This window comes from Pogona vitticeps, chromosome 3 (genome assembly GCF_051106095.1).
Source record: "Pogona vitticeps strain Pit_001003342236 chromosome 3, PviZW2.1, whole genome shotgun sequence".
NCBI lineage: Eukaryota > Metazoa > Chordata > Lepidosauria > Squamata > Agamidae > Pogona > Pogona vitticeps.
Window position 1 is genome coordinate 236,867,449 of NC_135785.1, and position 25,283 is coordinate 236,892,731.

The window sequence follows — 25,283 nt, forward strand, 5'->3', positions numbered from 1 at the left end:
CCGTATGTAGCAGGATAACAGAAGTGATGACAAAGTAAGGGACTAGAGCTAGAATCTTTATACATAAGCATTCTCCACACTTCCTAATGCCTGAATATGGATCATCTCTACTCTTATTCCCTGGCCCTACTTCAGTACTCTATCTGCTACCAAACATCGGTTCTCTTATAGATCAGTAATGATGATGGAAATCTGGAGAAGGGCCTCTCTCTATGGGCGTTCACACTGTCTGTTTCACAAGTGAAATGTAAAGCTTCACATTTTGTATCTGAATAACTTAAAGAATCTCTTAAAGTTCAGTCAAAGGTTTCAGCAGGGTTGTCGCCAAATATTTTGTCGTGAGGGGTCCTAAAGGGGAGAGGCATCTGTGCAGAATCAACAGTACTTAAGTTTGGCTGGTGTGGTATGTTTAAAATAACCGAACTCTATATTTGGTTAGTGAGTAAGTAGATAAAATAGTGTCTGCATATTTGCCTATACTTCCAGAAGTAAAAGGGCTACAGTTGTGATCTACAGCCTGTTCTTGGTGAACTACAATTGCCATCATCCCCTGTCTGCATCAATGTTCTTATCTAACACATCAGGAAGGGATTAGATTGGGGGAGGCTATAGCCAAGCTCACTGAGTTGGAGAATCTGTTTGTGGAGCCAGGGGTTGGGAATTCAATTCTCTGGTGTGCCTCTTGGGAGAAGAATCAGAGTATGTGGTCTTGATCATGCGATAGAGTCCCACAGTTCACAGAAGAAAGGAATGGTAAATCACTTCTGAGTCCTTTGTACCTTGAAAACCCAGAGAAGGATTGCTTTCAATTGGAATCCAGTTGATAATATGCAATTATTATTACTATTAGACTTTGAGAGATTTTGACACACACATTCTCTTCCCTCCCTCCCTCCCTCCCTCCCTCCCTCTCTCTCTCTCTCTCTCTCTCTCTCTCTCTCACACACACACACACACACACACACACTCAAATGCTCAGCATTTAGGGAGATGAATAAAAATATGTAGCCACACTTCTATGCCTGAGAAGGTTTACTGTAGTGCAGATTTACTGTAAACATGATTTTTCCTACTTTATCTTTTATTTTATGACTGCAATTTTCCTTTCCTTCTCTTTTCTGTGCTGTATTGTAAAATAGGAATCAAACCTAAAAGAAATTATGACTATACATGCCTGTACAATTAGTTGCACAATTGTGCGTGGTTTCTTCTTTACAATAATTTTTTGATATATCAAAGCCACTATTCCAAATACTGTTGTTGTTTTTTAATGTGAATTAATTTTTTCAGTATAGTCATTCCCAACCAAACTCATTAATGTTCTGCAACAGAAAAGATAACCAGACTGTTGGGTTCATAGACTTAAATGATTCATTAAATCAGTGAGGCCTTTATCGATTTTTTAAAAAACCTCTTCAGAGTAAGTACATGAATATAAAAATCACTTTTAGATGAAGTGGTGCCTTGTTGCTTATGTGCATGTCAAGATGCCCTCTAGTGGAGGAAATCTTCTTTCTTTCTTTCTTTCTTTCTTTCTTTCTTTCTTTCTTTCTTTCTTTCTTTCTTTCTTTCTTTCTTTCTTTCTTTCTTTCTTAGCAGTTGTTTTGAATCCTAAATCTCTGTAGTTTTAATCTTTGAAGTTTTCCTTCCACTACTGTTAAATAGCAGAATATTCTGTATTTAAAATAGACCACTGCACTCACCAAATGTTGAAGTGGCTTCCCTCAAAAGGAGCAGAGCAGAAATTAGGAGAAATGTCTCATATTTTTCTGAGACAATTTTTAAAAAAAGATTCCTTACATCCTCATGAAAAAGAATGGCACTCCACAAAAATTTCTCTGAATATTTCTCACCAAAATGTCTACAGCAGTGGGAGAAAGAAAGACGGTATGTTACTGCTGAAGGGTAATGAAAAGTTCCACCTCTCCAGGGAGAAACTGAATTAAATGGTTCTCCAGATTTATCTGTCTACAAAGTGGAGAATTTTAGAAGGCCATTTCATGTTCCAACAGTAACAGACAATAATAATAAATCCTAGACTTTGGAACTGGGGATCAGGGAGTCCAGCCCCCATGGCTGAGGCCCAGTGGGAAACCAAACTCTCAGACTCTGGGCTTAACTACTGAGTTATCCACAGTTCTAACAAACAAATGGCTTTATGACATTCTTATAGTATGCCCTGCTGGAGTCTTTTCTAGCTATTCCCCACCCCCACCCCGCTCGATGCTTAACAAAGGATACAGCACCATGCAAATGAATGTATTTATATATTTTTCTCTCTAAAACAATTTAAATGGCTATTGCTTGAAAACAATACAGTCACATCCTTTATAACATTTACACATTCTAAAATGCAGAAGGAAACATGAGAACTGAAACCAAATATTTTGGAGCCATTTGGTTTCCCTACATATAGTATACTAGTGTTGTTTCGCAAATGTTTATTCATACATATTATTTTAAATCTCTGATTCAAACAAAGATGTTTTCTATGCAAATCTCACAAGGAAGCACACATGCATCTCCACCTGCACATTTTCATCTTCAGAAGACAGGATGCCTATTGATCTATTTTTGCCTGTTCAGAGTACAGTAATGCTGATATGATGCCAGCAGAGCCTTAAGGCAGAAATAATGTGATTCAGGAGATCTGGTACTGATCCTCTTTGAAGTCTGGAGACATGGCATTCTGGGAAGTGGAATGTAACCTCTTCTTCCTTTTCAAAAAACAAAATAAAAAACATCCAAAAATCTCCCCTAAGCATGTTATTATGTTTACAGATGGGGGACAGGAAAGGCACAGATAGAGGTCCAGGTATACGTCAAAGCAGAAATGTTGGTACACTGCAAATTCCAAGGAACATACTAGGGGACAAATGTGTACTTGTTGGTGTTTTTTTCTCCCCAGCATTTAAAAGCAGTTTATATAGAGAGAGTAGTTTAGAGTGGGAAGGGATTGAGCACTGCATCCTGTCTTATTTGACCCTGGGCAACTAAATGTTGGTCCTTAGATGTGCTAAAGTTTTACATCTCGGATCAGTCTGTAGAACTACTCAGTCGAAGGTTCTCATGTTGTTCTGGAAAATAGCAGCTTTTGATTTCTTTCTTTTTAACTTCATCATCAACAATATAGACAGAAACGGAGTTAGAGAGTTTGGACATGATATTGTTTGATTTGATAACATAACACATTGTTCTATTATTCTTTTTTTTCCCTTTCCTTTTCTGCTTTTTGTTAGGTCAACTGGTAGAGAATATGCCCTGAAGATCATCAAAAAAAGTAAATGTAGAGGAAAAGTAAGTACAGATTCTTCACAGTGAGTATTTATCTTAGAAAATTCATGTTAATTTTTTGGGTTCAGGGACAGTTTGGCTTGTTGGTAACACCTGGACGTACTCATGCTGAACATTTTTTCCTTGGACTTCTGTTTCATGACAACCCGTGAGATAAAGGCCGCTTGCTTACACAGTGATTAAAGGCTCAGTTGACTTTTTTGTGTGTGTTTTTTAAGTATTTTGTATTTGAAGCATCTGATTCTTACAACAATTAGATAGTTATAGAATTGTAAAACACAAATATAAAATAATTGCATATACCATATTTTTCTGTGTATAAGACAATAAGGTAAAGGTTCCACTTGACATTTAGTCCGACTCTAGGGTGCGGTGCTCATCCTCGTCTCCAAGTCGTAGAGCCAGCGTTTGTCCATAGACAGTTTCCGTGGTCACATGGCCAGCGCGACTAGACACAGAATGCCCTTACCTTCCCACTGTGGTGGTACCTATTTATCTATTTGCATTTACATGTTTTCAAACTACTAGGTTGGCAGGAGCTGGGACAAGCGACAGGAGCTCACTCTGTTGCGTGGATTTGATCTTACAACTGCTGGTCTTCTGACCTTGCAGCACAGAGGCTTCTGCGGTTTAGCCCACAGCGCCAACACTTTCCTATAAGACAATACTTTTGTCTAAAATCTTTAGACTAAAAATTGAGGGTTGTCTTATACACAGAAGTAAGCGGAGGAGAGAACAAAAACAAGTGGAAGGGAAAGCAGGGATCAAAGTGATCCTGCAGTGCTTTGATCCCTTTCCCTCTCCACTTGCTAAGCCCCACTTAGATTTCTTAATTTTGGGTTAGAAAAGGATTAGGAAAGCTTATACATGGGGTGTCTTATACACGGAAAAATATGGTACATACGTAATGGCTGAAATCCAACAGTAAGTCACAACTAGAGTAAGCCCATTGAATCAATAGAAGTGGATTTATGTAATTGACCCATCAAACACCCACTAGGTCAGTGACCCCATTACAGTTGTGATTTATTATTGGATCTCAGTCAGTATTACCTATATGCACTATAGATATACATGCAGTAGTTCCACTACCCCCATATCTGCAGGTGATCTGTTCTAGGATCAACTGCAGATACCTTAAACCGCAGATACCAGGAAACCCATTGAAGAAAGCAGAAGGAAGGGAAAGGTGAGAAGATGAGGCAAATGCACATGCATACTGGAGGCTGGGTTGAAGCAGTGGCAATTGTGGATAACAGAAACTGCGGCTACTGATTGCACAGATATGAAATGACTACTGTTTCCAGAATTGAAAGTCTGCATATACAACAAATGTTTTTAAAAGAAAAACTAATGTTCCATTTATTGTTCATTTAATGTTTCATTTCCATATAAATAATTTCAAGGAATTTAAGAATTCTCCTTCCAAATGTGGACAGATTTACTCAAAAGCAAACGTGTGAAGTTCTGTGCTTACTTCTAAGAAAACAGGAATAGGATTAAAAGCATTAAAAACCTAGTCCCTTTCCCAATTTAATTTCCCATGTGTTTTCTTCTGACACTGCTGTTGCCAGATTCCTGACATAGGCTTGGGACAGCCTTATTATGTTTAAGGGTTTTAAAAGTTCTTTATGCATTCTGAAGGTTGTGTACATACATTGTCTGTCAAGAAATAAAGAATAGAGAATTATTGGTTTTTGTTAAATCTTTTTTTGTTAACAACCTATACAATAATAGTATATATATAAATTACTCCCATTTCCTTTCCACATGTGTCTTTTCTTTCTTTCTTAATTTGTGATAGGAACATATGATCCAGAATGAAGTATCTATTTTAAGAAGGGTCAAGCATCCCAATATTGTTCTTCTGATTGAAGAGATGGACATGCCCACTGAACTGTATCTGGTCATGGAGCTTGTAAAGGTCTGTATATGTCACAGGCAGTTTGCCTGAATTTATAACCAATGATTACCGGTACCTATTTGTCAGGTCCTCAATCCCTTCTGAAATCATACTGCACAGCAGTGGTGGGGTAGTGTAGCATAACCAAAGACAAGAATCTGTTAAGGGCGGGGAGGTTAATAATCACTGTGTCATAAGATCTTGCGAATTGGTTTGGCCCAATTTTTTCCTTGAAAACAGTGACTAAGTAAATGAGGAGTATACATGTTAAATCTAAGATACAGAGTCAGACTGGACAGGGAAAGAACCCGTTGCAAATATATGCTATTTGGAGATCAACACAGTGGTTCATTTTTTGATTGGCTGCTACTACTATTATAAAGTTTTCTGACCTTACTTATACACCTTAAACATGTAATTTCTACTAAGCAAGTACCATATATCAGATTGATGACTGTAACTCATGGATATAACAGCGCTGAGGACCACTCTTTGACCATCAGCCACAGAGATCAAAACGCCATTGGAGCATGCATAGTGTTTAGAAAGCTGGACTAGGACTCAGGAAATGCGGTTCAAATCCTGAGTCAGCCATGAAATTCACTGGCTGACCTTAGGTTAGTCACCATCTCTCCACTGATCTATTTCATAAGGTTGGTGTAAGGATAAAATGGAGATGAAGAGGGCTGTGTGTGCAGGAAAGATAGTGTATAAACATAGCAAGCAAAGAAGATCCATGCCTGGGAGTCCTCTGCAGAGGGGGATGGAAATCACGTGCAGCTTACTCTTGCTGGATTTAAAGAGGGATTAGACAGTTATGTGGAGAACCATTCCATCACTGACTACTTGCCATGATGCCTTCAAGGACACTCCAGGTTCAGAGGAACTTTGCAGTCTGCTGTTGCTGTTGTGCTTTCTTTGTGGGTTTTCTATTTGGGGAAATTACTTTTGGGATGACAAGTTCCAGAATCCACCAGACAGCACAGCCAGTGATATGCTAGGCATTGGGTATTTCTTGGCTATGGTTGTTGTAGGTTTTTCGGGCTGTTTGGCCGTGTTCTGAAGAGAATTTAATGCAATATCTCAGAAACGGGTGGACTAAAAAATCTGAAACAAAAAATACCTTTTTAAACATCTAATGGAAAGGTTAAAATGTACCAAAAATGAACCAAATCCATGACATCAAGGTTCCATCCATTGGTTAATTTGACATGGAATGACCCACAACAACCATCGGATCCCAGCTGCGAAAGCCTTCAAGAATACATTTCTTGGCTACTTTGGCGATCAAGATGCTGAATAAGATGAGTCTGTTTCAGAGTACTTATTATTTTTAGGACGCTATTGGTTCATCAAGCCTGGTATTGAGTGTAACTATATTACACCATTACAGCAGTTTGATACCTCTGTAATAGTTAAAGTCTCATACTGAGGAATCTGGGAATTTGTAGTTTGATGAAGTCCTTAGAATCTTCTGCTATAGTTCAAGGAAGCGCACTAGATTCTTCTAGAAGAGAATTCTGAATCCCTCACCAAACAACTAATCCCAGGATTGCTTTGAGTGGAGCCGTGCTCTTAAGAGTGAAGCAAAACTGCTATAAGTGTGTTGTACAAATACATTCATTGTTTGTTTTCCTTGGAAATGGTTCTGTACTTTGTTGCCCTACACTGTGAAGGTCAAAGATTCAAACTCTTGAGATTCTGCATGCAAAGTTCTACGGCTGCCTTTCTTAAAATAATGCTGGATTAGTTAAAAGATTGTGGAAAGGACATCAAATCCAGCAAAATTTTATGAGTAACAAGCAAACTGTGACTTTCTGCATTAAATATGTTCTATGCCACAAAACAAAACCTCAAAACTGTCCTAAATATCTACTGCAATTTTGTTCTGAGATGTCTCAGTCCAGGAGGGGTCTCTGCTCCCATAAATAACCTTTTACTATTGAACAGCCCTTGTTATTCCTTTTAATTAAAAAAAACAAGTTCCAAAGCAAGAATATTTGAACGCTGCTGAATGATCACTTCACCACTAGTTCAAGGTGTCTCTTTTTGCATGGCATGCCCTTTTGCAACTGAGTAGCCATCTGAGACAGACAGGCTAATACGGACTTTTGAAGGACCCAAGTTTAAATCAAGTTGAAGTTCACAGATGGAAAAGATATTTAGGAGGAAAGCCTCAATGTGGTGGAGCGCCAGATATTAGCCAATGCTATTTTGCATGAATTGGCAGTAACAAGTTGGACATAAGTTGCCACTTCTGCTGCAAACATGTTCTAGTTTATTGTCAGGCATGCTGCACGCTGCTGGTTAAAGGGCTTGGAGTGTGAGGAAAGCACTTAATAAATACAAATAAAGCCATGATACAAATAGAGCTTGTGAAAAGGAGAAAGGAGGTGGTTGCTGGCAAGCTGCCATTCTACATAGTGAGACCAAATTATCATTCAAGGCTAGCACAGGACCTGGTTTAACTATTTTAACAAGGATGATTTATTATAGCATTTCTTCCTGCTGTTGAAAGGATCTAATTTCACTTCCACATGAGAGAAAAAAATGTTACAGCATTTATATTGCAAGCTAGTAAAGAAATAATTGGTTGCTGTACCTCTGGATTGTGGTGCCTTATGCTTCTAGGTGATACAGCTTGGTTGTTCCTTGAGAACACATTAATAAAGTATATTCAGATGCTGCTGTTTTTTGTCCTGATTCTAGAAAGTTGGAAAAGGGAGAAAAATTTATATGGGCAAACTGAAACAGCATTCCTGAACTCATGAATCCATTTATGATGGGTGATGTAAATTAGTAAGACAGAAATGCTTGCATTTGGGGAGTCGGAAGAATTTTCTTTTTATATCCAAGTGAGTTGTCTGTAAAGTAAATCCTTCAAGGCATTTGTTCAAGTAATAATAATAATCATGTGTCTTCAAGTCAATTCTGAGAATACTCAGCAGTGATTTACTTGTACTCCCTTCTTCTGAGGATGTCCTGGGACTGTGCAGCTTGCCCATGATGACACCGTCTGGCTCTACTCACAGCAGGCACAGTGGGAAATTGAACTCCCAAACTCTGGTTCTACAGCCAGATACCTAAATCACTGAGCCGTCCATCCAGCTTTTATTCAAGTAGGAGGTCACAAAACTCCCTGTATTTGATATTAATATTTTCTTTTCTTTTCCTTCCATGAACACTCTGTTCAAGTGGTAAAACTAGCCAAAGTTGGAGGACTTTTGTGTGTAGCTGAAATAAATTTCACATGGGGGAAAGAGTTATATTTTCCCCCTCCCAACATACAAATATACTCAAGGCTGTTTCTGGGAAAAGTATTGCAGCACAGAGAGAAAACTCCCTGAGAGGAATGCTCAGGTTATTCTGCCCTTCAGCACTGATTTCCCCTGAAACAAGCCCTACCCAAGAAAATCCAGGCCTTCTGTATACGTTTGAGTAGGGTATTCTTCCATTCTTTTTTAAATTACAGGCACTACATTTCTTTTTCTACAGTTGAGCATAGTATAGACCACCCTACAAAGAACATGTGATAGAACAGTATGTGGTGTGTCCTGCTGTAGATCTTTGGGAAGGGGAGCAACAACATTTAAATGCTTTCCCTTGCTTCAAAAATCTTGCATATAATAAAAATGAATACACCACAGAAGGCCACCTTGGCATTCTTGCTCCTCAATTCTAATGTTGTATATGTGTTGGTATCTTCATATACATATAATGGAGAGTCCAGAAACAGTTGACATGCGTGGGACAAAATCATATTGGGATTTTTTCCAAGTGAGGGAGATAATGTAAGTTGCAAAGGAAAACTGCAGCGTATTGTGAAGGTGTGGGTTGCACACCTGTTGCATGATTTGTACATGATCAGTCACACCTCTGGCACCTCATTAATTAACTACAATTTACCACCACGACTTACACAACTTCGGTTACTCCAAAGTAAAATCACAGTAATATTTTAGCCCTGATCTATGTCAGTGGATGGATTTTCTGTCAGAGGTTTTAAGGTTGTTCTGGGTTTTTCGGGCTCTTTGGCCATGTTCTGAAGGTTGTTCTTCCTGACGTTTCGCCAGTCTCTGTGGCCGGCATCTTCAGAGGACAGCAACCTGTACTCGGAGGTTTTAAGCCTTTCCTTTGGTATGGTGTCATGAAAGAAAATGACATTTTTAACAGTATCTCTGGAATCCCATCAGCATCCCTTTCTGTGCTTAGAGGCAGGTTGCTCATACATGATGATTTCTTTATTTCAGGGTGGAGACCTTTTTGATGCCATTACTTCCACAAACAAATATACAGAACGGGATGCCAGTGGGATGCTATATAATCTGGCCAGTGCTATCAAATATCTCCATAGCCTGAACATTGTTCACAGGGATATTAAGCCTGAAAATCTACTGGTAAGTACAACACACAGGGCATTTTTGAACATTCTGTCAAAGTACTGTATTGGTTGTCTGCTTCCCAACTGCACTGAGGTGGATATCAGAGAACTGCCTACATTGAAATGTGTATCATAGATGGACTGAGCATTTTCACTTTCAGGTATTTTCAAAGTTTTGCTACAATTGCATGGTTTATAAAAGAGTCATGCATTAGTTGTCATTTTCTGTCCCCTGTCATGCTTGTGGGGATTTCTCAGAGTTGTCATCTAAGAAAGTAACTTTCTCAGTCTCTGTTTATAATAATGCACTTAGCCATATAGAATTCTTAATGTTAGTCGGTTAGTACTCTGCAGCATAAATAAGAAATAGAAACCACATGTCAAGGTTCATTAAAGTCTTGTTTGTTAGAATGGCAAAGTTGGTCTCATAAGGTAATGCTTACAATGCTTTTGTATCAAGGTTTTTTAGAATTTGACAGCAGTAGCCTGCCTGCAATCCAATTCCTTGATTTTGGGTTGTTTTTCTTGCTTAAAATTATACATACTGACCTATCACAAGTATTTGCAATGTTTTAAATTTATTTTTGTTAATGTATCTAGAGGTCTGGAGCACATGTTGCAGTTGTGTCAGGTTTTATGTACAAATGGTGGCTCGCTTACCGATTTTAATTGGTTCAAAAAAATTCATCACTAAGTGAAAACATCCCTAAGCGAAACGTGGTTTCCCATTGAAATGCATTGGAAACTGGATAATCAGTTCCAATAGGAACGAATTGCCGTCCTTAAGCGAAAATCGCCATAGGAAACATCGGTAAGCAAAATGCAGTTCTCCAATTGAAATGCATTGAAACCTATTCAATGCATCTCAATGGGGGGGGGAATTCAACAACAAATTTAAAAAGAGTCAGAAGAAAGTCAAATTTGGTTAACAAAGGGTTTATTAAGTGCACTTTATGATTTCGGACATTTTAAACAGTAAACTTTAACTTTATAACATTTAAAAAACAGCAAACATGAGGCTGTTTAAACCATCGTTAAGCGAAACAGGGGACCCCAAAATTTAATCGTTATGCGAAGCATGGTCCCAACATCGGTAAGCAAAAATCGCCCATAGGGACCATAGCACAAAAATGCTCCGAAAAAGTCATCGCTAAGCAAATTCATTGTTAAACGAAGCGCTCGTTAAGCGAGGCACCACTGTATTTCACAGTGAGTGATATCATTAAATTTCCGTATTAAGACACTATCACTTAAAGTGTGTGGTTGAACGTTGCTATTTCTACGAGTATCAAACATTGCAAAGTAATGTTTTCTAAATGACTGTCACAATGACTATCCCTCCAAACCCATGACAGACAGGTAACATCAGTGCTGTATGTAACAGGGACCATAGCACAAAAATGCTCCGAAAAAGTCATCGCTAAGCAAATTCATTGTTAAACGAAGCGCTCGTTAAGCGAGGCACCACTGTATTTCACAGTGAGTGATATCATTAAATTTCCGTATTAAGACACTATCACTTAAAGTGTGTGGTTGAACGTTGCTATTTCTACGAGTATCAAACATTGCAAAGTAATGTTTTCTAAATGACTGTCACAATGACTATCAAAGTCAAGGTTAATAGACTCCCAAGTGCTGATGTGCTTTTTTTTCTCTGACTAGATTGAGGCACCCATATAAAGTAACTTATTTTATATATACTACAGATGTGAATACGGATGCCCAACAGGATATAATACAGTGGTGCCCCACTTGACAACTATAATCCATTCCAGGAAAATCGCTGTTAAGCGAAATGTCATCAAGCGGAAAAAAAACCCATTGAAATGCATTGAAAACCAGTTAATGCGTTCCAATGGGGGAAATACCTGCTCATGCAGCAAAGATCCTCCATAGGACAGCCATTTTGAGATCCCTATCTTGTGGAAATAGCTCTGGAAAACAGCGGGGAGCCATTTGCGAACCGCCAATCAGCTGTTTTTTAATCATCGTCTTGCGAACAATCGGTTCACGAAACAGGAACCTAATCATCATAAAGTTAAAAAAAGCATAGGAACCATCATAGCGATCGCAAAAAACTTGTTGTCAAGAGATTTCATCATCAAGCGGGGTCATCGTCAAGTGGGGACATCGTCAAGCAAGGCACCACTGTAAAGTGATGGACTAGGACTCAGGATGCCTGGGTTTGAATCCGTGCTCAGCCATGGAAACTCACTGGGGGAGTAGAAATGGTAAAACCAATCCTTAAATATCTCACCTTGCTATAAATTGGCAACAAGATATAAATAAAGATACAGATACATGGATACTTCCTAAACCAGCATCAGTCCTTATACTTCTATCCTAACTACTTCACAAGGAAATAGGTTCCATTGATTTCAGCTGGGTTTACTTTCAAAGAAGAGCTTTTAGGATTGCAGTTTTAGATAATCTATAAAACAACCAAATCATTCATGTTAACTGTATCCATACAGTCTTTCTCCATGCTTCTGTTAGTAGAAAGATGGTGTAGAGAAATGTATCATCTTCTGAACTGGCAGTACATGGTGTTTCTCCCACTACAAGTATTATGTTTGATAATTCTAGATATATTGGATTTTTTTTAATGGTTAATTCTTTTGGGATTTAGTTCTACTAGAATATTATTATAATTTAAATTGCTTTGGGTGCCCTTATTGCTGAGAAAGCCATTTGTAACTGTTATGCCATTACTGCTATATATTATCACCTCCACCAGCACCATCACTTGATAAAAGCACAGTATTCCAAAAGCAAGTTTTTCCCCTCAGCATCAGTACTGACATTATACCTTTTGTAATGTTTTATCTCACACAGCATGTCACATTTCTGTGCTTTGTATTTAACTTTTTATTATACTTGTTTCAATAACTTCTGTAAGTTAAAATTCTGATGTCAGCTCTTATTTTCTGCTGACAGGGGAAGGAGGAGATTTAGAGTTCATGCTTTACCATACTTAAATTGTTGAGACTTTTGAATGTACCTCCTTCCCAACCACATTGTCACAGTTAAAATAAAGGTAATTTCGACATGTATGAAGGCAGAGGTTGACACATGTCCATATAAAGGGATACCAAAGTGTGTTTAAACTATATTGACAAGGAACTCTATTTTGGCTTGGTCACACCTCTTTTGTTGATTTACCGTGCTTGGTATTGCTGTCAAATTCCTGTACACATGGTATTAATCAACTAGCTATTTTGCCAGTTTAGCAATTCAAGGGAAAGGGCCCTAGCTATTTGAAATACTTTGCATGTATAAAGGCTGCAGTATTTCACTTCTGCATTCAGTTCATCTGCTATTGGCAAAGCATGCCTTTCACATTTTAATTGGAGCATTTTTTCATAATTGCTGCTATTTAACATGATTATTTTGTCAAATCATGGGATAGCTTTATAGCCATATAATAAGCCCAAGAGAACAACTTCTCTGACTGTTGCCATCTGCAGTGATCACAAGAGCAGCTTAGAAAATATGGACAGTCTTTAGAGTAATAGTATACATATGGTAGCACACAATTATGTGTAGCTGGATTCAATTAGTGTTGTACAATTACACAGTTTTATTGCTTAGTTAAAACAGTGAAAGCACTACATGGCGGGTAATTTGCACTAATCCACATCTCTTTAATTGCCCTTCAGGGCTTAAAGGAAAATAGAACTTGTAAAGAGCTTACTTTCAGACTCAGATGAGCTTTAAATGATCTTCCACATTCTTTGCTCTTGGCAGGGCAGACAATTAAAATATTACTGCTTCACATTGGAGTCTCATTTAGGTCTTTAATCCCACTTGTTAGCAGTTAAGGGGCATGTGACCCCTTCCTGTGTTTCTCTGTTTACACGTGAAGAATTTTATTTTCCTTTTTATGAAAGTAAACTCTTCCTCAGGGGCTGATCGTAAAACCCCCAAGAAGAATATCACCATAGGAAATATTTTCTGGCTAAAAATCCTGGGGAAAGGGTTTTTTAAAATCGATAGCCATAGAGGTATTCATATTATGATTAACTTTTCCCAGATTTGCTCAGTGTCTCTTGACTATCATGGCTCAGTTGCATGCGTAATTATTTGTTTATCGTAATACCAGTGATTATTTATTAATGAATCTTCATATGCTGTCTAATGTACTATCTGATGTCTAATTCTGTTTGATATGTCCATTAGAACATCTTTAAAATGTCTAATTTACAACTCCCTAATAAAAAAATGTTGAAAAAGAATTTATTGCTGCGACTTCTGCAAGCACTTTCTTAAAATTTCATAAGCCAGATGTACTTAATAACCCATATTTTTAATAATGCTGCAATTAGATTTTATTAAATACCTTCCTTCTTTCCCATATACATTTTCATGCTGTCAAAAACTAGCTTGTTGAGAACTTTAGATTGCTGGCCCTTTCTGAATAAAAGTTCCAGTTCTATGAGCTCACTGAAAGCTAACCGAAGGGAGAGACAGGGCAGAATAGATCTCTGAATACAAAATGTTTTCTCACAAAATAGATTTGATGGCACAATATAGTTCTGTTTCCATGCAATTAAACACAGCTGCCTAGTGGGAGAGAAGAGTTTTTAAAATATTATTTATAATATAAGCAAATTACAATACATTATTTCATTTTGCCTTGTTTCTTCAGTAGGTTTGGGTGACTGCCTAGCTTTCAATTTAATTAGTAAGGAAGTGTAACAAAGTAGAGCAACACAGAGGGATCTATTAATAAAATAAAATTGCATATATTTTCCTTGCTGTCAGTGTCAAAGAGAAATAGAATAATTGAGTTGAATGTGCCTTAAGGCATTAAGTGCAGCACCCGCCAGATGCTGATTTCTGCCTCTCAGGTGTCCCACAAGGCATGGCGGGGTGGGGTGGGGTGTCTACCTTCATTCTTAGCAATGTACAACTGTTGCCAAAACTTATGAGTGAACTAAATGCGCCTTTCAAGATTAATTCTGCTTCAGAAATGGAAGAAGCATGGATGTCAGCTGTGGAAAGACAGGGGTACTTCAAACTGAATCCTAAATTTCTTCATTATTTTAATGTAAAATGCTTCTCCCTTTTTGTTCACGTTCCTTTTGTGTTTGCTTTTGGCTCCTCGTTGCTTGAACCTGTGGTGCCCCTTGCATATGAAGAAAATGAATCTGAAAATGCTCAGGAAGGGGAGTTAGGGTATGGCATGCTATCTCTTCCTGGGCAGTTGCACAAAATCAGGACTGATTGGGGAGCACAGAATTCCCTAGTCACATCAGATCCATTGGCTACCTGCTTGCTGTCAGCACAATCCAGACTACTTTTTATAGCATATAATCCCTAAAATGACCTGGGATGGGGATATTTGAAGACTGTAGACCAGGACGTCTTGACGGCCATTCCCATAATGTAATACTTGCTCATTTCCCTTGTTTGTTTGTTTGTTTGTTTGTTTTTGTTTAGTGTGTTGACAAGAATGAAGCTATCGATGGCACTCGTAACACTTCAGAGAGAAATCTGAGATTAAAATAATAATAAAATACCTAAACTGAGATGGTGTGCATTTTATGATCCAAAAATATTCATTAAAAATGGGGACAAGGATATGCACACCTGTTACAGCAACATACAGAAAACACTAATGCATAAATGTGTTTGTACAGGTTTATGAACACCAAGATGGAAGCAAGTCTCTGAAACTGGGAGATTTTGGGCTGGCCACCATAGTTGATGGACCTCTTTACACTGTCTGTGGGACACCTACTTACGTAGCACCAGAAATCATTGCAGAAACTGGGTGAGCCAGCTTGTAATATTGGGTCACTTTAATACGATAAATATTTAATAAATAAAACCTCAAGAGTATAAATGAGCTTCTGATGTTGTATTCATCATAACTGCACACTTTTTATTCTTTATCATCTGTTTTCCTTCTATCCCATGTTATGTAGCATCTGTTATATAGAGTGAATGACATCTGAAGAAAGCTATCGAATGGGTTCTTGAGTCGTTCATGTGAATAGAAAGCATCCACTGAAAGATGCAGAACATTGCATTTGAATTAATATATGTAATATTTGTCTTATATCATGCATTGCCATTGTTTTAGATTTTCCCTAGTATAATACAAATGTGTTATAAAAATGCATATTTAATTCACATGAAGTAATTTAATTATAATCTTTGCCATTATACCCTTTTCAATTTATTCTTGGTAAATCAATTCTGTGTTCTTGGTACAGCTAATATTTATCTCTAATTACTTTTAGATATGGCTTGAAGGTGGACATCTGGGCTGCTGGTGTGATTACTTACATCCTGCTTTGTGGCTTTCCTCCATTTCGTGGGTATGGACTATGATATTGTATCATTTAACAATGCACCTCTGTTCCATCAGTAGCCCACATGGTTTATCTCTCAGTGTATAATAAAAATTGCATGGCAAAGTTCCCCTTCCCTGATTTTACATAAACAACTTGATTATAGAACATCAGAAGGCAATCCTTAAGGTTATTTCTATTAAAATAATTCCTAGTATTTACCTTTTGGGGGAAAAGCATAGTTCTTTTCTTGTTGCAATACAGATACAATGCTAAATTGTTTTAGAAATGAATAAAATGTAGATCAAGTGTATCTTTGATGCAAGAATAAAGTGTAGGGACTTGCTAATTTCAGATGTATTAACAAAAGCAACTTTCTGTGAACCCCACCACCCTCTCTTTTTGTCTCTTTCTCTTTATTTATTTATTTTACACTGTCTCACAAAAGCTCCTGTAGCAGTTTACAGATAGTAAAAAAATGAGACTGTCCCTGCCCACAAGCTTATAATCTAAAAGACACAACACAAAAGGAAAAGGAATTGTAAAGGAAAAGGAAATAAATACATGCAGGCACTGTAATCTTGGTTACAGCATTCAGTAACTTAATGCCTGCAGATAAACGTATCAGCAATTTGCAGAATTGGATTTAAGCACAGTGAAAAGGCAGCTGCAGCTTCTTCCTCTGGTAGCTATTGTGGTGAAGGCAGCTGAGAAATATTACTGGCCATACCAGCTAAAACAGGCTTCCTCCCTTTCTGATCTAGTGACATTTGCCATTTGAGTTCGTGTTCCCCAGTAAAGGTAAAGGTAAAGGTTCCCCTTGACATTTTTTGTCCAGTCGTGTCTGACTCTAAGGGATGGTGCTCATCCCATTTTTCAAGTCATAGAGCCAGCACTTGTCCGAAGACAGTTTCCATTGTTACGTGGCCAGCGTGACTAGGGAACGCCGTTTTACCTTCCCACCGAGATGGTACCTATTTATCTACTCTCATTTACATGCTTTTGAACTGCTAGGTTGGGACAAAGCGACAGGAGCTCACTCCGTCATGTGGATTCATTCTTACGACTGCTGGTCTTCTGACCCTGCAGCACAGGCTTCTGCGGTTTAGCCCGCAGTGCCACCACATCTCTATGTTCTCCAGTAGATTACCACTATGACACTATAACACAGGAGAAGCCATTTTTTAGGGATTTGAAATGTAGAAACCTGGTATTTCACGTGTTCACTTAGTTATCACTTGTTAGAAACAGTGATCAAAACTGATGGTTTTCTTTCCTTCCCATGTAGAAGTGGAGAAGATCAGGAAGTCCTATTTGACCAAATTTTGATGGGACAAGTAGACTTCCCATCTCCATATTGGGATAATGTTTCTGACTCTGCAAAGGTAAATTTATCAAGTCTGTCATTATTTTGCAAGTGACCTCTTTACAAACCCCCATTTGAATGTGTGCACGTTTTTCTATACTTAGTTATAGGTTTCTCTGTCTTCCAAGTTATAACTAGTGAAGAATTCATGTAATCAATGTCAGTGTTTTATTCTGCCATCTCAGAAACAAAAATACTTCAAAACTCTGTGCTTTGGTTAATAGGTGTAACTAGGAAACCCTGACAAGTTGGAATCAACTTTGCACATTGTTGCTGTTGTTGTTGCATTTCCCATGTTCCATTCACTTATTCATCAGCACTGAGTTTTTTTGTTAATATCTGACCAAGTTAAAACTCTGAAGGGATTTCAAAAAATCAGTTCTGTTTGATGAAAATCAAAATGAACCCACTCACTAGATTTTCATTGTGCTTTCTCTGCAGAAAAAATAATTTTGCAAATTGCAATATCATTTTCCTTTTATTTGTGGCATTATGTAAAAATTTCTGCTGTCATGGTTTACAATTGAAAAAGCGAATAGCTTATTTGCTATACACAGTTGCTGGCAATTTTTTTGCAATGGTATCCCATTAGAATAAACTTATTTGGGTATAATTTTTTCATTTTGCAGGAACTTATTACGATGATGCTTCAGGTAGATATAGATCAGCGATTTTCAGCTTTGCAAGTCCTTGAACACCCGTGGGTTAATGTAAGTAAATTTAGAGGTTGCTAGTTTTATTTTATTTTGCTGTACAGTATTTTTTTCCTTGTCAAGTCTTCTGGAATGCAGTTTTGGACAAGTTTTAAATATCTCTCAAGTATTTAACCTATTTCTAATAATATTTTTCTCCACTTGTATTTTAAAAATGCATCCAAGAATGTGGCAAGGAAATCACAATATTGTGTTTCTGGAATGTGTAACTTGCTTCCTGGAGTTTTGCCAATGACATGTTCATTTTATTTATGGCATTATATAAACATTTCTCATGTTATTGAGGGGTAGCTTAATGTAAGGCAGTCCTGTCTCCATTAAATATTATGGACACTTCTAACTTTTTTAAAAAATAATCCTTGTGTTAAATACTGTGCACATCACCTGGATCAGGAAGGAAGAGTCAGTATAAAATTGTAAACCAGGACAGCATCTTTCTGTTGCATGTAAGGATTTCATTTTATCTGTAGAATTAAGGAATAATATATTCAGGACTTGGACAAAACATACGTGCAGCTCTAATCATAACATTATTGTTCAGAATGAGATGTGCCAAGATGTACGGTTTTGAAATACAAAACAGAATATTACTCCAATTTTGTGTGGGTACTGCTATAAGTGTAAAGTATTAGAATGCTGGTCAGTTGTTACTAGCTGTAAGAGGCAACCCTCACCCTTCGGTGGGGCTAGTCTAAAGTAGCTGTGTTTGCAATCTCAGCTATACTTATAGGAAGAACATTCAGTGTTCTGGATGTCATAATGTATGGGTCTGCATATATAATCGTATTGCCTCATTGACAAAAAAGGCATGGGGTTTTTCAGAGGAAGCCCAGACTTACTGTAACAACTTACTTTTCTGTTTCATGTTTTATTAATTGTATGCCCCATGAAATCATACTGGTATCAGGATTTCACAGAGCTATTTTAATGGAACATGAAAGTGCCCAATAACTCACTCTTATGATGTAGATTTCTGGCTGCATTCCAGCATATGTTGACTATTAAAAATCACCAGTATGTACCCCAGAACTATTAGGCCAGTGGATGATATACAGAAGGCTAGTTAATTCTCTATAAGCTGCACATTCAGAAAACCAATCAAAGAGATCCTCCAAGTTATGAATATCTTCTTAAATAGCAGGTTGGAGATAGACTTCTAGAATTATTCTTGTAGAAAATAATTTAAAACCTTTTGTCTTTGCAGGATGATGGCCTTCCAGAGAATGAGCATCAGTTGTCAGTAGCTGGGAAGATAAAAAAGCATTTCAATACAGGCCCTAAGCCTAACAGCACAGCTGCTGGAGTTTCTGTTATAGCAGTAAGCATCTGCAATACAATGTTTAATATGTTTTTCCCAGTTTGGTTTTTGTTAAATGATTATTTGTGTTGAGAAGGTGCCTACCAATACCCAACAGAAAGAGTATGTTTTAATATGAAGCAAAACTTGCCTGTTCCCATAACTTTTATTCAACTGTTCCATCCTTAGTCGTGTTATCAGCCTAGGATGCTAGGCAGCAAGCACAGTCCTCCTACATCTTACGGTCAATCTGATCCCCAGTGCAGAAATCCATGTACATGCACTGACGTGACATTTAGGCATGAGACCGCTTACATGTTCAATAACTATCTGGCTGAGCCATTGTAGCACTTCCCTGGAGCAGCAGCAACAGCAACAAAAATGAGCCCTAATAAGAAGCAAGAATGTCCTGATAATAAATGAAGAAAAAAAATATTAAGGGCCAAGAAATATAATTGATTTTGGTGTATGAATTGCTACCTGCACCAGCTGGAGAGATGGGGAACATCACCTTTATGGACTGCAACTCCCAGAATATCTTAACTACCACAACCCTTGACCCTGCTGGTTGGGGGTATTCTGGAAGCTGTAATCCCAAAAAGTATCTAGCTTCTGACCCTCTATTACCAGCATACAAAACTAGTTTGGCTGTATACAGGCCATTGCAAGACTCCAAAAGGGCTGCCTGCTAGGTATATAGGAGGGACAAAGTCAGTTGGTGTTTTATGTGCATGACTGGTAGCTGCATAGCCATCTCAGTGTAAGCGATTAGTAGTGGTATACCTCAGAGCTAGAGATAGCTGGAGATGGCATCATGACCTAGCCCTAACTAATAATGATTATACTAAAATGTTAATAGCCATAATGTATGTGTGGCTTGTAAAGCACACCAAACCGATGTGTCATTGTTTGTTATCCTTAAAAGGAATATTCCATTTTAAATAGAGTTGTCCCTATATTTTTTCTTTGGTTTCTGTATCTCTTTTCTGTGCACAATTTGGCTGATTACTTCCCTCCAGGCAGGAACTGTGAATTGTGAAAACACAGCTCCATAAAATCCTGCTGGTATATTACTGCTATAGAGTAGCACATATTTTTGGAGCACATATTTTAACAGAAAGCCCCTATTTAATTTCACTTTCACATCGTAGCACAGATGGAGACCTTCAGAATTTCCCTGATTCTGTTCCTCTGACAAAATGACCACATGTACATGAGAACTGACAGTAGTAAAATAATTAATGTATATGAATTTCCCACATATACATACAAGAAGACACTGCATTCCTACTAGCTGGTGCCTGTGTTTAAAACTTTCTTCCATATATGTACTATATTAATCATACTACAGAGAAAACCATCAGAATAGAAATATTTACCATATCAGACTAATCAATGTTTGTTTCCCAAATGTGATAGGCTGCAGGTGGTACGTTTGCAAAGATTCAACTTTGTGTCATTTCTCTCACTTCTGTGTTTTTCAGTTCAGTCCTCTCAGGGACAAACTTTAAGTCAGCAAAAAGTAAATTGAGCTCTGTGGACGCAGTCTGTCTTTCTGGATAATTGATCCAGAGTTCTTCATGACTGCAGGGGGGTCCCATTTCAAGTTGTGCCACTCCCTTCATATTTTATTTTCTTGGCTATTAAAATCAAATCAATAAATGCTGCCCTAACATGAAAGCTAATCTTTCCCTCATGCTTTCCGTAGGCTTGATCTTTTTCTCTCTCTTTTTTCTTTTTACTGTCATTGGCTAACATACAGTCAGCATTGTTTTTATTTTCATTTTTAAGCTACAAAAGCTACAGTAGCTCTCCCACAACCCAAACATCCCATTGTACGCGCTCTCCATATGAAATGCCAGGTACGTTCTTAACTGCCCAGCTGAACACCTTTTCCATTGGACTGCCAGCACGCTTGTCCATGAGAAGCACTGCTCTCAGATTCTCTACTGTTTCCAGGACTTCATAGCTTCTTCAAAAGCACTTCAAAATGCTTTGCTAGTTCCTTTTCCACCCATTCTTTGCTGCCTCTATTCTGTTCAGTTTTGGGTTTTGTGTGTGTGTGTTTTTTTTTATATAAATTTAATTTGCACAAGTTGCACTAGAAGTTTAATTGCTTTAATAATTCTAATATTTTAATTCAGAAGACACATTGCAGTGCACCTTGTTACTGAGAAATAAAACATGATGTAGATATAAAACATTGGGTTTAGCGCTGTGTTATATCTACTGATTATTGGCAACCTGTCTGGTTGGTACTGGAGCTTTGCTCATTTATTATAAATCTGAACATTTGAAATTTACTGCTTTATCTAAAATAGAGAGAAGTCATTCATGCATATTTAGAACAGATTAAACAATGCCAATAAAGCTATGCTGTTCATCGACACATGTACAGCCTTGGGAACAAAATCAACAAAATCTCAGTGGTAATAAAATCAACATTGCAGGTTAATAGGCACTTTTGTCTTAAAAGAGTATATATATGTACAGAAATGTGAGTGGATGTTAAATAAGTGTTCAAATGTTAGCAAGTTGTGTGTATGTGTTAGAATGACATTTATCTGTGTATGTTGTTTACTAGCTTTACATATAAAGGAGAAACTGAACTGGTTAAAAAGTTTGTTTTTAATATATTGCATTTAGTGTTCCCATTTAGACTTACAGAGAATAGCAGGGAACCCTCCATGTACTAGTTGTCATGTATGACAATTGGACACATTTCTTGATCTCACGTCAAGAAGCCATTATTGCACAAGTGATTATCTCCCTTGCTATCCTTCTTCCTCCCCTCCCCTCCCACACTTTCAAGCATCTATTCTAGCAGCTGCCTTTTTGCTGCTGCCTGGACAGTCTCCTTCTTTGCTGAAGTCATATCCACTCCTAGCAGGTTTAAGGTCCAAACCATGCTGTCCATGTTAAGTGGATGGCAGTTCAGCAAGGATGGAGACTGGGCAGGCAGCAAAACCGACAAATAGCTGCCAGAGGACATACATCAAGAACAGGAGGCATGAAGGAGGAGTAGGGAGGTAATTTGCTGGTCCAGATGCTAAAGTTTTAAGACTTCCTGATTTTTTGAAATGGTCCCATCAAAGGGGAAGCAATCCAGAGCTGCCATGCAGATGGGGCTTTCTACTTCACCAGAGCTGACTAATATCTAGGCCAGTGTTTAAAGCTCATTTCTTGTGAACTTTGTAAAGTCCTGCCTTGCCCCTGCTTCTGAAGCCACCTTGAAATGTGAAGAAGAAAAAGAGGTGTTTAGCCCAATAAGAGCGATCCTTTGAAAACAAAAAACAGCTGCCATTTCTTAGAAACATAAGGGCATAGAAAGTTGCCTTATACTGAGGCAGGCCATTGGATCTGTTTTGCTCTGTATTGTCGACACTGGTAGTGGCTGCCCAAAATTTCAGGATAGCAGTTTCCTAGCCTTACCTGGAGATGTCCAGGATTGAACTGGGGAACCTTCTGCCTGTAAGTATATGTGGTCAACCACTAAGTTACAAACAGAGCTTGTATGTGGCTGGTGGTAGTCCTGCATGTCTCATATTCCACATGCCAGTTAGAAACATTTCAAGGAAAGTGGGTAATGAAAACACTTGTTATTAATATTTAGACATTTAGCACTTCACAAGCTTCTCATGTTAAAAAAAAAGTGTATTAGTTATTATTTTACAAGTTTCACTGGTAAACTGTGTGGTTAGATACCAATAGTCTGCTTTATACAAAAGTATGGATATTATATGACTGAATTACAGCCATGCCCATGTTAATTTAATTCTGTGCATGGTACAGTTGTGTAAGAGGACCATGTAGACTGAAGGTTGTAGTTGTGATTTTACAGACAGATAAAACAAGGTACTCTGCACAGATGATGGTTTCTCCTCTAAGTTGTTCACACACGAAAGACTAAAAATGTCTTATAAACTACAGAGAATGGCTTCAAGTATACAAATGGACTTCCTGTCCATTCATTGTTGTTTTACCTGAGTGTTTTGAATGAGTAGCTTCCCTGTTACCTGGTGAGGTTCCCACTCAGCAGTGCTGACCATTACAGCTTATCTGAACACAGATGTCTTGAAAGAGTTGCAGTAAAATGTCATTACTCTAAAGATATGACTAGCAACACTTTTTCCCCTTTGAAAATTAATAAAAACAAATAACTCCTGTCTTTTTGTAAGAAAAAATACACAATCAGTTCAGGATAATAGGCATAGTGCATAGTTCATATTGTGAGTGTTAACTTTGTTATGTCATATGTCTTGAGGATTGTTCTGTGTGTACTTTTTGAACAACTAATTTTATTTAGATTGTTTGAGATCCTTGGTTTAGCAGCTAAGGAAGAAAATTTCAGCTTGAAGCTCACGAGAACCATATAATGGTGATGACAGAGAAAGAAAACAATTTTATGAATTTTGTGACGTACAACTACCTCTGTAGAATTATTCTGCCTGTAGACCATTTCAGTAAAGGAGTAGGTAGGGTGGTAGCGATTTAACACCAAGGAGAAATGTTTTCCTAATAGCTGCAAGGGAAACTTAAAACCTCCAGAATACAAGGCACGAACTATCTAAACTGGAGTTCCTTTGTTGCTTCATACTCAGGTAACACAAAAATTACTAGACTCAAGCTGAGATCTTTGTTGAACTCAGTGGAGTTTGCTTCTCAGTAAACAAGCAGAGGATTGTGCATTAAGAGCCTTTGTTTTCATTACAATTAAATCTAGTACAATTCAGTACAATTAAATCTAGTGAACTACGTCAAGTGGTTTTGTCAGTGCTGACCATTGAAGGCCAGCATGAGGAAATCAGAAATTAGATCTTGCTGCACAGGAGAGATGAACTAAAAACTGCTGTTGCTTCATGGCAAGCATTATCTAGGCCACTGGTTCTTAACCTTGGGTTACTCAGGAGTTTTGGACTGCAACTCCCAGAAGCCTTCACCACCAACTGTGCTGGCTGGGGTTTCTGGGAGTTGCAGTTCAGAAACATCCGAGTAACAAAGGTTAAGAACCACTGATCTAGGCTTTCTGGGTGGACAGTTTTACCTGGAGCCAATGCTCATTTTTCACATGAGGCAGTTGTGCATGGCTCTGGCATGTGCAAAATCAAGTGTGCATACAGTGAGGTTTAACTTTCCCCTTGGAATGTTTTTATACACATTCCCAACATAAACAGTACAGTGGTGCCCTGCATGACGACGATAATTCGTTCCGTGAAAATCGCTGTTTAGCGGAATCATTGTCTTGCGAAAACCATTTCCGCATTGGAATGCATTGAAACCCGATTAATGTCCAATGGGGAAAATCGTCGTCGTTTTGCGAAGATCACCCATAGGGCAACCATTTTGTGAAGCCCTGATCAGCTGTAAAAATGGCTGTCCTGCAAAGCATCGGTCCCGAAAACATAGGGAAGCCATTTTGCGAAGCCGCCGATCAGCTGTAAAAACCATCATCTGGCAAAAAAAACAAAAAAACAAAAACAGTCCGCGAAGCACGGACCAAATCATCATCAAACGAAAATCGGCCATTGGAATCACTGTTTTGCGAATTGCTATAGCGAGCACAAAACCTTTGTTTTGCGAGGTTGTTGTCTAGTGAGGTACCACTGTACTTTATATGCACTTTTATCAAAAAAGTTCACTGTGGAACTAATGAGTTGTCAGGCAACTAATGATTTTTTGAGTAGACTGATCATTTGCTTTTTCACTGTTTATTCAATTAAATATGTTTACATGTAGCATAAACAGCATTAAATATGTGTTTTAGGCAATACAGTGAGATACAAAAAAGCTAACACTCAAATCTTAGAAGAAAAGGCCATACTTTAAAACTTATTTGCTATTCCTTATTATTAGAAGCAAAACCTCCTAAAAATGAGCATACATCAACTTAACCCCAGACACATCAATTCAAACTTGCCCTCCTTAATTAATTAGCTAATCAATTAACACTAACTGATATACTGATCAAAACATGAGGTGTTTTGTTTCAATAAAAATTGATGAGTTGTAAGAACAGCAGGTTGGATCCAG

The 25,283-nt window shown here is 37.9% G+C and overlaps 1 protein-coding gene across 5 annotated transcripts in view; it reads left to right on the plus strand.

Moving 5' to 3' along the window:
• The window catches only part of DCLK1 (doublecortin like kinase 1), a 259,411-nt gene that overhangs the window by 215,207 nt on the left and 18,921 nt on the right, over window positions 1-25,283 (plus strand). For all 5 annotated transcript variants that reach the window (XM_020783820.3, XM_020783819.3, XM_078389982.1 and 2 more), the window contains 8 exons: window positions 3,240-3,297; window positions 5,099-5,218; window positions 9,448-9,594; window positions 15,221-15,354; window positions 15,827-15,904; window positions 17,166-17,262; window positions 17,873-17,953; window positions 19,161-19,274. In XM_020783820.3, coding sequence (XP_020639479.2) covers window positions 3,240-3,297; window positions 5,099-5,218; window positions 9,448-9,594; window positions 15,221-15,354; window positions 15,827-15,904; window positions 17,166-17,262; window positions 17,873-17,953; window positions 19,161-19,274 — 829 coding nt within the window. The remainder of the gene's footprint in view (window positions 1-3,239; window positions 3,298-5,098; window positions 5,219-9,447; window positions 9,595-15,220; window positions 15,355-15,826; window positions 15,905-17,165; window positions 17,263-17,872; window positions 17,954-19,160; window positions 19,275-25,283) is intronic.